The 13,032-nt window shown below is 42.6% G+C and overlaps 2 protein-coding genes across 2 annotated transcripts in view; one reads left to right on the forward strand and one right to left on the reverse strand.

Moving 5' to 3' along the window:
- Positions 1-3,845, reverse strand: part of nfatc3a (nuclear factor of activated T cells 3a) — a 59,981-nt gene extending 56,136 nt beyond the window's left edge. The window contains exon 1 of the mRNA XM_035627459.2: positions 3,331-3,845. Coding sequence (XP_035483352.1) covers positions 3,331-3,421 — 91 coding nt within the window. The 5' untranslated portion in view covers positions 3,422-3,845. The remainder of the gene's footprint in view (positions 1-3,330) is intronic.
- A 5,605-nt stretch (positions 3,846-9,450) lies between these two features.
- ddx28 (DEAD (Asp-Glu-Ala-Asp) box polypeptide 28) lies at positions 9,451-12,001 on the forward strand. Its single transcript, XM_035628985.2, has one exon. The coding sequence runs from the start codon at positions 9,649-9,651 to the stop codon at positions 11,356-11,358; it is 1,710 nt and encodes a 569-aa protein (XP_035484878.2). The 5' UTR covers positions 9,451-9,648; the 3' UTR covers positions 11,359-12,001.
- Positions 12,002-13,032: the final 1,031 nt, after the last annotated feature.

Consider the following 13,032-nt stretch of genomic DNA (forward strand, 5'->3'; position numbering starts at 1 on the left):
AGAACTTGAAAATAATATAGAAAATAAATGTACTTTTCTAAATAGTAAAATGAAAACATAAATGCACATTGTTATCTTCTCTGCACTGTTTATTCTGTAAAATAAAATTTACCATATCAGTGCATATCAGAAAACATAAACACTGATACCGATATGTCTGTGAAATGCTCATATCAGCTGATTTATAATCGTACGAGTGATAAATCGGATGGGCTCTAATTATTAATAAAATATGAGATGCCTGCTTTCAATGAACAATAAATGTGTTTAGTATTGATTTTATCCATCCCTAAGGTTTTTTACAGTGAAATTTGAACGACTCAATCTCACTTTCTAGTTAGGCTAATTCACACAGGGAAAAACCCGTATGTGTTCACTGCCTCTGAATAGAACAGTGGTGTATTTCACCTCAAAGAGATGACTGTGTCATACCAAGAAAACATTCAGAGGGGTAAAGGACACAAAAAATGACAGACAGAGAGGAGCAGTGTCATTCTGTACCAAACCAATACACAGATTTAAGATCACATTCACATACGAAGGAACACTGAAGAGAGAACACTTGGACTGCACAGGGAGCGAACATCCAGTGCTCAGCTCCGTGAAAGATTGAGATGAAATTATTAAAAAGGAGAATGCAACCAGCTCACATGAACAGCACTTTTGTAGAAAGTTGAGCACGTCGCTGTAAAATATTGTATATTTTGGTTCAGCTGCTAAATGTGACACTGTTGTTCCATTGTGCTTTTTGCTGGAAGTTACCTCTCCCCGTTCACAGCACTTAAATCAAACGTGTGACTAAGTGGCAACATAGATATTGAAATGATAACATCCAGAGCCCAGTTCAAGCAACAAGTAGAAATATGAAGCTCAGTGGAGTAGAAAACTGTCAGATATTTATTGAGGAGGTTTTTACAAAAACAAGTCCGGACTTGAGCTTTGCTTTAAGAGTAGGAGACAATGCAGGAGTGTGCAACTCCCTGTGACTCTGGCTGTGTGATCCTGTATTACACTTCAGTTATTAATTTAGACAGCCCCCCCCCCCCCCCCCCCCCCCCCCGCCCCCACGAGCCAAGTCATACACTCCAGACCAGATTAAAACCACTTGCACAGTGGTGCTTTTATTCCTACGCTTATTCCAACTGCAGTTTTTTCCCTCGTCCCATCTCCAAATGAAACTTCTTTTTTTAATCGAAGGAAAAATTGATTTAAGACTGCACAAGCCAAACCTTCATGGAGTCATTTCTCTGCCAGTGTTTTCGTGAAAGGGACACAGCCAGAGAATCAACTGGTTCCAATGGTTTAGGCCCAAAGACAAAAAACAAATGAAGAGGCTTAACTTTGCATGGCTGAACAGACCGAGGCGAATGCCACACATGCATTATTTTTTGGGGTTCAAATCTAGCTCATGACCTTTTCTTAACTCACTCAGCTTTAAGACTCTTTTCCAAATTATAATGGAATAAAAAAATCTAATCCAAAATGGCAGCAGCTTCTGTCATTCCCAAGAATAACAAAGTTAGTAGTACGCATTTTAGCAATATCAGTTAACTGATCATTTTCACAGCCACTTCTGCCACATCCAATATTTTGCAACGCCACTTGAACTTTCTGTCCACCATGGAAATCTACCAGTTGTTCTGCTATTGAGATGCTCAGTGCAGACATCTGGAAATCCCTGATTCATGAGTCCCCGATTTCTTTTCAACATTTTCAAGCACCCGCATTAATCACAAAAGCAGTTATCTCTACTCGAGCAATTTCTATACCATACGAAGTTAAGTGAAAAAAACTTCAATACTTCAAAAACCAAACTTCATCCAAAAATCTGCACCATCTAATAAATACATTAATTCTGTTAATATCTAGTTCTCCAATTATCTTCTGCTGATCAATTACTCTGTTTCTATTGTTGTTCTAATGCATTTATGCTTGTCTGTGATTAATAATTCATCATTAAACCCAGGTATTACACATCTGTAATATTGTTTGAAAAACACCAAAGAATATATACTGAAATAGTTTTTTTTTTATTTGGTGATTGCGATTGCTTAGCATAAGGAAGAAAGAGACAGTGCCGTGCACTAAAGCTCAACATTTAGATTCAAAGCTCAGCGACTCATTTATCTTGGTATATACCTTAAATCAATGATCCACAGGAACAAATAATATTTTCAACCTTGTGTTACTGTTATATTGTCCCATGAACTTGCAATCACAGCAAAATACAAGACTCCTTCAACTGTACTGTTCTACTTTTAGTGTAATGTGCCCTGGATGTAAAAGGGACATTGTTGGACTGGAGACACTCTTGAAGGTGACAGAAGATGGCGTATGACGGGCTCAGTGCATCATTCATTTGATTTTTTTTAAATTCCTCAATACTGCATGTGAGTGAAAAAATCCTCAAAATGACCTGTTGGTTATACATATCTCTTATTTAATTTACGTTCCCAACATATCGGGAGCACATATACATTTTATTCAGCTGCTATAGTGGACAACACAGAATTTCCAATGGGAACTTGATTTTTTTTAAATAGGTCTTGCGATGTGTTAAGGCAGTGAGGGCAAAGTTGACAAACTTTAATGCAGTTAAAATGTCTTGCACTACAGGAGAAAAAACCTTGTTTCAAACTTTTTGGGACGTTTTTAGGGACGAACCTCATCAAGGTTCAACCTTAGAGTCTCCTCTTAAAAAGCTTCGTGCAAAGTTTGCTTTGACGCACTGTGGTGACATTTGAAGACAAATTGCGTACTTAACCTCCCCTTATTTTAATTCATTTTACTGCTACTTTGACTATCACAGTATCGAATGAACTTTTCCTTTGTAGATTAGTTTTTATTTGAAAACACAGCACAACACAAGTGGTCGTGACCGACTGAAGCCGTAGCTCAGCTCTCACGCTCGTGTACAAATGTCAACGACAACTCCAGTAACACATCACACAATATAATTGGCACATGACAAAAAGCGGCACTCGTGCTAACGCGCTAGCATGTGGAGCTAATGACAGCCGGTGTTGTGTTCACGAGCCGCGATCTGGACGGACCGTGATGCCTTCAATGTCCCGAGCTCTCAATACAAAAAAAAATGGTTTTGTTTGTTTTTACAATTATAAAACAATTATATAAAGGGGCCGGTTCCTCTCTTTCTGAAAGTACTTAGTGCAGCGTGTGCAGTCGACAGCTGCCGGGCTAAGTTTGAGCCAACCGTAGTTGTGTCGGAGCACACCGCGTCTTCAGTTTTACAACCAGTGCAAGACCCCGGACAGTATGGAACATGTCACCGGGCACAGGGAGAGGGAGAGAGGGCTGCTGGACACTGACCTGCGGGGCCTAGCGGCTGCTGCTGCCCGTCCTCTCCGAAGATCAGCCTGAAGTCCAGCTCCTCGTTCCCGGGGCAGTTTGCAGTCGTCATCGGGGGTTTGACAGCTCGGGGGGGGGGGGGGTTGTTTCACCCCGCCGCTCGACCGTCGACCGCTGGAGCGAGTCGGTGCTCTCTCTCCTGAAAGGTCACAACATCGACCGACTGCCACGACGCCGAAACTTCAACTCTGGTTCATTGCGACCTGTGAGCTGTTTGGCCGCACACACCACGAACCTGGCGGTTCCCCCTCCCCTACCCCCCCTCCCCTACGTCGTTTCAACAACGTCCGCCCCCCCTCAAAAAAAAAGTACACGTCGCCGGCTCCGCTTGCTCCGGCAGTGAGCGACGAGAATCAGCCTTCAACTTCAGTGAAAGTCGCCTCTCTCTCGCTGTTTCTCCGTCTCCCGGTCAACAACAAATAAGTCTTCTCTCTCTCTCTCTCTCTCTCTCTCTCTCTCTCTCTCTCTCTCTCTCTCTCTCTCTCTCTCTCTCTCTCTCTCTCTCTCTCTCCCTCTCTCTCTCTCGGGAGCTGCTATCCCAACTTTTACTAACCCCGCGTGACAAGGCAGTTCCACTGGTGACGTCAGCAGACACAACACAGAGAACGCGCGCGCGCGCGCGCGCACACGCTGCTCCTCGGCTCATGAACAGTTTGTTACAGTCTTTACAAAGTGTGCTTCTTTTTCAACGCGATGTGTGATTTGGACAACGCAGAGAGACTTTAACGTTTGAAAGTCTTTGATTGTGTCTTATTACTGTGATGTTTTGGTTGTGTTGGCGGGGGTTGCACGTCAAAATGTACACGCGTTTGAAATTTCACGAGGCCAGGTCGAGGGGCCAGGTCATCGCCGTTATTTTTCTTTATGCAGTATAGGTCGTCCATTTTCCTCCTGCCACTCACGATTAGATCGCATTCGACTTTGCCTCTTCTCTCTTTGCGTGGTTACAGGTTCGGTGAGTAGAATAACATCATGTAGTCTTTACCTCAGAATCCCTGGAGCCCGTCAGCACAGAGGCCCATTAATTTCTAATTAGCCAATTTAGGCTTGTGTGTTCTCCATGTGCACGGGGAAGAGCAGACATCTTGACCATAGCTGTTTGGATCATTTATATGGTGCAGTATAAATAGCACATTTGAAAAAAAAAATAATACCTGATGTTTCTGTTCCCAGAGCACAGCGTTTAATTTGCCACTTTTATCCCTGATGCTGCAGGGCTGAATGGGGTGTCACTTGTTGTTCTCCACTTTATTTTCTGCTCACATTGTACTTTTGCATAGTGCTGTGTCCATTGTGGCACTAGGTTGGGTTTTTTGTTTAGTTTTTTTCATTTCAGAACACTAAACAAAGGTTCGATAATGGCTGAAAATTTGAATGAGCACTTTGTAAAGTGTAACTCTGACATGAGAAGTGCTCAAACTGCATGTTCGATCTCAATCCACCGCCTTTCTGTCGTTGATCATTTGAATCTCAACGCTGATCTGAGAATTTCTTACAAGAGAGGTTAAATTGTATTTGTGGTTAGAATACAGCAAAGGTAAATCCTTCTATATATGGGCTGTTCCACTCCTTTGAACCTCTGTGTCTCTGTCCAACCCATCTATCTCCTCAGGTTAATCTTTATGGGGCAACACAGAGGTTCATGTACTCTAAAGCTCTAATGTGTTGCTACTTTGATGATCTTCTTGCCCACACTTGTATTAGTTATTTCCTGCTGGTTTTTCTTCTATTGACATAAGTAACTTACTCTAACTAACGGCATTAATTGGAGTATGATATTCAGAAATGCCCCCCCACCTGAACTACACACAAATATAGACTCACAAACACGTGCGGCTGATCAAGAACAATCTGCCTCTATCAAGCCAGTTTTTTTATGTTTCGCCAAAGGTTTTTGCAACACCGATAAGCAGAGTTATAAAACATCCCGGGTTTCTATTGCGTGCTTTACTGCAAACACACATATGGTTCATCACAGATTCAGAAATTTTTTATAATATTTGGGTCTTTTATGATGACAAATGAGAACATATATATTGTATATATTCTTTGTGTAAGAGTCAAGATTAGTTATTTTCTCCTATTTTCAAGCAGTGTAACAAGAAAAGAAAAAAAGCACCAGCAATAATTTGTTATACCCCTGGAAACAACTTCTACGAGTGAATATTTTGATGTAAATCAATCCATACTGAAGACAAATAGCATCTGCTGCAGACAACACCCTCTTATTTTTCTGACACAACCGCGCTTCATATGTGCTAGATGCATGTGGGCGTACAGACAGGCGCTCGGCTCACAAATGCATCTGAAAGCATCAATATCACATTTCCTGTGGCCTTTATTTCCAGGCAAAAGCACAAAGTTGAACCCTTTATGACTTATATGCCACATTCTGAAGCAACATAGTTGTTCTTCTTAAAACTGTATGGTTGTATCCTCCTGAGTTCCAGATAGACACCAGATCAGTTCAATGGCATCCTGCCATTTCAGACTTGCTAACAGCCATGCAGGTGAAGGACAAATGTTAATAAAACGATTCTACCTCACACAAACCTTTTGCTGAATCTGGTAGAACAGATACCAACAATGTTCTACTCAAGCAGGTGTAAAGTAACTTGACTTACATAAGTAATGATAGGTGATCACTACATATAATCACTTGTTTAGTAGAACAAAAATAAGTTACTTTTAAGTTGGTGCTAGTCTGTATTCAGAGATACTGTGATACTTACTTAGATACGTAATCTATATAACCAAGTCTTCTATGAGACTGAGTTACAATGGAAGTGAAGAGGTAGCAAATCAAGTTTAACTGGAAAATAACCCTGACCTGTGATTCTTAGCCTGTTGCAAAATATCTGAGACAAAAAAATGTAGCTAAAGAATGAAGTGAAGTTACTGAAATTGTTCCTTAAAAATGACACAAAAAATTATATTAATAATTATGATTTTGTGATGAGTTATTTTTCACTAGTAAAAGAAAGGAGGGCAGGAAGACATAAGGTTTAAATTGTAAATAATCCAAAATGTTCTTAATTTTCGAACTGTGAAACTGTTAGAAACTGTGAACTGTGATTTGTCATAATTATATTCCTACTAAGTTGAATTTTTAAATGATCATGTCTTATTCATGTGGCAATCGCTACTTGACTGAACTTTCTCCTGTGCAACAGATGGGTCTCCAGACTCACCCGGGTCTAATTCAGGTTACCTGCATCTCTTATCTTCATGGATGACCTTTGAAGGGAGAAGATAAAAAGGAAAACAAATTGTGTGGGAGACTGTAGATGTGGTTTGTGATATTATGTTCTGTAAAGAAAGTTGTGAAGGAAACAAAAAAAACACCAGCATCTGCCCCCACACTGGTCCTATTTGATAGGTGTCACTCTTTCAAGGATTGGGGTTTGCACATACTGCAGAAATGCAGCGCAGCACTTTGCCTGCGTGTGTGATGTTCACTAAATGTCAACGAATATCTAATTGCACGCAGCTCTTTATCAGAATGTCAGCTGATAAGGGATTAAAGGCGCACTGAGGCAACTACACACAACATACTAGAAAAATGAATATTCAAACACATTGCCCACGTTAAGATTTTTCCTGTATTTTTTTGTGTAGTTCACTGTACCAAATACACTAGAAAATAAATTATTTTAGTGGTGCAACTTATTTGTTTCTTAGTAAGAAATGTTGTAGACTTGGAAGGAAGTGCACAAACTTGCTCTCAGCTTTGATTAGGATTTCAGATGACTTGATATCTTCCTCGTTGCTTCATGCTGCCCTCTATTGTTCAGTTTGTGAAACTCAGTCTGGTGAGCGAGTTGGAGGCCAACACAAGCCCATGGTTTGGAATTTATTCATTTAAAATGTTTAATTTGCAGCAACGAGTTGAATCAAAGAGGTTTACATATACAGGAGAACCAGTATCCATGTCAGTTCTTTCTTTCATTCTGTCTTTCTTTTGTTAGGAGACATTAATCAGATGCCTCCACACTGGTTTGTTCGACATGCGACAGAGAGTTTGTTACTGAAAGTGTGTGTGGTGAAGCTACAATTAATCAATGAGTGAGCTGAGTCATTCAGCACATGGCTGATGTACAATCAATGCGAAATGTGACAGCAGCACTGATGCAGAGAGCTGATTTTTGTTTTCATTCAGGGTATAAACATGGCTGGCCTGTACAGAAAATAATATGATAGGGTGATGAAAAATGGAAAAATGTGTGAACAAAAATGAATGAAAATAATCCCACCAAGCAATTGAAAAAAAAGGGAGCAACTGCAGAAACCCTTACCCCTATTGGAGCCTCTCTGGATGCATGCCGGGTGAGATTAGTCTCCTTTTTATTGGTTTATACTTTCCAGTGGTAAAGCAGCAACAGTGGATTATCCCTGCGGACCCCAGGAGAGGCTCACCAAAATTATGCCTGTTTGCCGTTAAGTAGCCATTGCCATAGTCAAAGCATGTAGACATGACAGAGCTAGTGAATGAGCCCCATGAGAAAAACCACAAAAAAAGTGCAACTGCTAAATTTGGCACGATTTACAGATACAATAGATGAGTGTATTTTTATGCATCAGTGTTTTGTACTGAGCCTTGAGCTGAAGGGGGTTGAGCAGAAGTCATGTGGACTGTCACTGACAATCACTGTCGAGTCAATGACAAGGCTCCATCTCATCCTTCTCTGATCTGTCACAGTTTCTGTAATAGATCACTACTGAACTGCAGGCGATCAGCTGATTGATTTACCGTGACACAATGTACTAAGACTTCAAAATAAGCAAAGTGCTCAGGTTATAAAAAAGGACACTGGTAATGGCCAATTGGTTTGCTTTTAAAACAGCATTAATCAAAAACCAAAGTTTTATATACCGCACCAAACTATAACTAATGCAGTCTAATACAGCAGTTGTGCAATAAATACTAACTCCATGAAGGTGAGCTATAATGTTCAGTTTGTGTTGAAACTGTAAAGATTCAACAGTCTGATCATTTTGGAGGATGTAGTTTGTGGTGCTGTTGAACTGTGTTGCATTGTACAGGGAAGGGTTGCTGTTATATAGCCAGCCCTTAGTGATATGCAGTAACTAAAGTGGACAAAGTCACAGAAACGCCTGTCGGTTTAACACAATTAAACAGCACCACAAACTGCAGCCTCCCAAAATGGCTGCACAGCTGATTCAACAGCTCTCTAATAAAACAGTTTTAAAACAATCTGATTCAAGACTGATGGAGTAGATTGTGTTAGTTATACGCAAAGTGTCAATTTGCTGTATAGATGTATTTTGTTAGCCAAAAGGCCACTCTTTATGTAGTGGTGTGTTCGTGGTCCGCCCGTACAAGAGTTTTCTTGAGCATGAGCATAAAGGTGTAGTTGAGGAAATCTGAGGAGGGCATCTGATGCCAGTGAGCCACTGCCATGGTGGTTTTCTTTTTGTTGTTGTTTGTGTGTGTGTGTATGTGTGTGTTCTGCCCATCCCAGGCAGCTGTAGACTGGTGAAATGGCCAGTTTATGTTTACAGATTGTGAGCTCTTCTGGCACTGGCCTATTGGCCATCGAAAATAACATCATTCAGTGACTTTTGAGGTGATAATTGTCAGCCAATCTGTTTGCTGTGCTAACCTACCAGTTGTGCCTGTGCTAACCTTCTGACAAAAAGTATATCTATATTTTTATCATAATAAAGATTTATATTTGACCATAGTGTTCCAGTCTTCCAGTCATATATGCTTTAAGCATGCCTGTATTATGTTGGTTAGTGAGGGGCTGCTACATATACAGTACATCGCAGTGAAATATTTAGATGAGATTACTAAACATTAAGAATATTAAATCTTATGCTAACAAAAAGGCTTTCTAAACTTTTATCTGTTTGCAATATTCAAAATATGTTTATTTAATTTGATTAGTTGATAAATTCACTCTCTCTAGATGTACCTTTCTCAGCAATTGTTCATATCATTGCAATCGACCCTTCATGTTTGTATTTGCTAGCATTTTTGATTGAACCATACATTTCAAATCTACACGTTGCGCCTCCACATACGTCATCACCACGCGCCCAACGTGACATCATCCACACTCGCCAAAGAAAGCATGGCGACTCTGTCGACGAGCGGGATGCGATGCCACCAGATTTACGGTGTGTTTATTGACATCTAGAAAGACTTTTGAAGATTATCACTTTACTAAACCGACGTCGCCTCCACGTGACAGTCGTTCTTACTGGTTCTTGTCAGCTGACTCTCAGCTGCCGTCGAGCCGGTGACGCTCTGAGATGCAGTGTCTGAAGGTCGGACCAGTCGCCTTGGCGGCGGCGTCCAGAGCCCTGTGCCCCGGCAGGATTCACTGTCCTCGGCTTGTTCGAACATCTGGCTGTCGCGTCAACTTCTCTGTCGGCCACGCTCGCTTTTGTCAGTCGGCAGCCGCGTCCTCGTCGTCGGAACCCGTGGTCATTCGTGTTCCCCGCCACCTGCAGAAGCGCGTTGAAAGCGTGAAGCAGACACGAGGGCGAACCAAGATCAACACCATCCGAGCCGGCAGGCTCCTGATCCAGAGCAAGAACCCCGATCTGAACCAGTCCGCGGGCTACCTGCTCGGTAAGTTCGAGCAGCCTCGCCTCTCCTCGAACGGATGGAAACACCCCAAGTCCTTCGGTGACTACTTCACCGTCAACAACACGAAGACCGTGGCGCCCTGCGTGACTAAAAACCACGAAGAGGAAGTTGAACAGAAATCATCGGTGACCTTCAGTAACCTCCATATCTGCAAGGAGCTGGTGGAAGCTTTGGAAGCTGTCAACATCACCCATCCCACCACTGTGCAGTTGCAGACCATCCCAAAGGTCATGAAAGGTCACAACATTCTCTGCGCCGCAGAGACGGGCAGTGGGAAAACACTGAGTTACCTCCTGCCCATCCTTCACCGGCTGCAGGCCGACAGCGAATCGCAGATGTACGCCGGGAGCTCACGCAAGATCCGCGCGCTGGTTCTTGTGCCCTCCCGAGAGCTAGCCGAGCAAGTGGGCGCCGTGTGTCGCGGTCTGTGCGCTCCCTTCGGCTTGACGACCAGGACCGTGGGTGGTGGGCGAGGTTTAGGACACATTAAGCAGGTCTTCAAGAACAAACATCCAAATATTTTAGTGGCGACACCAGGTGCTCTGGTCAAGGCCCTGCAGAGACGCTGCCTGGACTTTGGCGAGCTGAGCTTCTTTGTCGTGGACGAGGCTGACACCATGTTCGACCCCACCTTCTCTGACATGCTGGAGAGCATCCTGAGCCATGCGAACATTGCCGGTGATCCCAAGCAAACACGGGGCCCGGGCCATAAAGCTCAGTTGCTGGTGGTGGGGGCCACGTTCCCCGGTGGCGTCGGGGAAGTGCTCAGCCAGGTGACGGACCTCGGCAGCATGGTGGTGATCAAGAGCAAGATGCTGCACTTCCTCATGCCGCATGTTAAGCAGACCTTCTTGAAGGTGAAGGGTGCTGACAAAATCCTGGAGCTCCACCAAGCCCTGAAGTTGGTCCAACATGAAAAAGGAGGGGGTGCCGTTCTGGTGTTTTGCAACAAGTCTGCCACTGTCAACTGGTTGGGGTACTCGCTGGAAGAGATGGGGGTTCGGCATGCGCGTCTGCAAGGGGAGATGCCTGCCGCTGTGCGTGCAGGGATCTTCCAGTCCTTCCAGAAAGGCGTGGAGGATGTGCTGATTTGCACAGACATCGCCTCTCGTGGCCTGGACACATCCCGCGTGCGCTTGGTTGTTAACTATGACTTCCCAGAATCCCACACGGACTACATCCACAGGGCGGGGAGAGTGGGGAGGGCGGGAGGGGTGGAGGACGGTGAGGTGCTTAACTTCGTCACTCATCCCTGGGATGTGGAGCTGGTGCAGAAGATAGAGACCGCTGCACGGAGGAGAACTAGTCTGCCGGGGATGGAGTCTGATATACATGAGCCAAAACCCAAAGTAGAAGAGGCACAGGAGTAGAAGACAGATTAGGGATGTGCAAAAGTGGGAAAACTTGCCTGTGAAATTTGTGTAATGTTGTCATGGACAAAATGGGTCAGATTTTTCAAAGAAGGGTTTGCGAGTTATGCACGAATTGCTCAAAACTGTGTGAAGTAATGGTCTTTTGTTTTTTTCAAAAATCTAAATTGTTTTGCTGAGCAGTTGGTTATTTACACATCTTCATTATTTTCCAGCGTCTAATGCAGTACGTGTGTTCAAATGTTTTCTCTCAAAACTAAAATCAAATTGTATATTCTTCTCACCTTGTTTCATTCACCTCAGCCATTTAGAGGTTTGATCTATATTTGAAGGTGTGTTGGCTCTATTTAATTCTCAATTAACAAAATAATGTGATGACTGTCGCTAGGTTGTTATTGAAAGAAACAGCCTTTTTCAGATAAAACCTTTTTGATCAAACAAACTTAAATTAGGGAAATTAATAAATTAAGCTACAGTCTGTCTCCCAACATTGGAAGTTAACACTGACGCTGCTGTGTCTAAATATCTGTATAAAAAGCACATTGTGTAAGTTTGTTGGGGCTGCCTGAAAACAACCTTAAGACTTATAAAATTTATATTGTGTGGAAAAACCTTTTGATTAAATATACTTTTTTATATTATAGATTTTTGGGGAAATTATTTCTATCAACTTTAACTCAATCTAAAAAAGGATCTTCAGTAATGCATGTTTGCACGTGTTTAGCCACAAGGTGGTGGCATTTGTCTGATTTCAGCTTGCGTGCAGTTTGTTACCTGCACAGTCCATAAGTCATAACATGTTTGTGTTTTTTGTTCTTTGTGTTTAGTGCAATTAACTCAGCACTGATAGATTTTAAAATGGTCATTAACCAAAAAAGGATCCACTGAAAGGTTTAGTGGATCCTTTTTTGTTTCCACCAATCAAACTACAGCTGTAATCATAAATTTCCATTCAACACACTGAACATGAGGTGAAACATGACATATTTACTGTTGCTATGGTGGGTTTTTTGTACTTGAAAGGATTTCTTTTACCCCTCCGTACCTGCCTGTGTGTGCTTGTTGAAAGGAAACCGCAGAAGTGTCAACATGACAGAGTGAAGAGAATCTTTTGGATCTCATTTCAAAGGTGATCATCTTTCCCTTGACTCTCTCTGGCGGCAAGGAAACTGGTCCAGAAAGGTGTTATTTAAACTTTTGAGTTATAGACAGATGACAACAAACTTCCAGCAAGTTTCAAAAAACGTGTGCTCTTGTTTTGACAAGGCTGTTTGTCACGCAGCCATGTAACGCGCCCGATGATTTACGCTGAAGTGCTTGTGGAAGTATGGAGATTATCGGAGCAGACAGACCTCAGTGTGGGGCAGACGGGGGAACCGTGTAAACTCAGCTCAGACAGTAACGAGGGGCTTCCATCAGAATGCCTGGAATTCAGCTGTGATTGTCCTGCTCCTGCCGGGGTCAAAACCTTGAGGCTTTGCCCCCTGCCCTGGGTTCACATTTCACCCAACTGTACCCTGACAACAAGGAGCCAGTGTCCACTTATAGCATGTGGAGCAACTGTCTCCAATCCCTCAACTTATATATAGCCCCCCCCCCCCAAAAAAAATCAAAATATTTAAAATACACTGTCAAATGTCCCATTTCCTTAAAAGCATTTTAAAGCTAAGTTGA

This window comes from Scophthalmus maximus, chromosome 4 (genome assembly GCF_022379125.1).
Source record: "Scophthalmus maximus strain ysfricsl-2021 chromosome 4, ASM2237912v1, whole genome shotgun sequence".
Lineage (NCBI taxonomy): Eukaryota > Metazoa > Chordata > Actinopteri > Pleuronectiformes > Scophthalmidae > Scophthalmus > Scophthalmus maximus.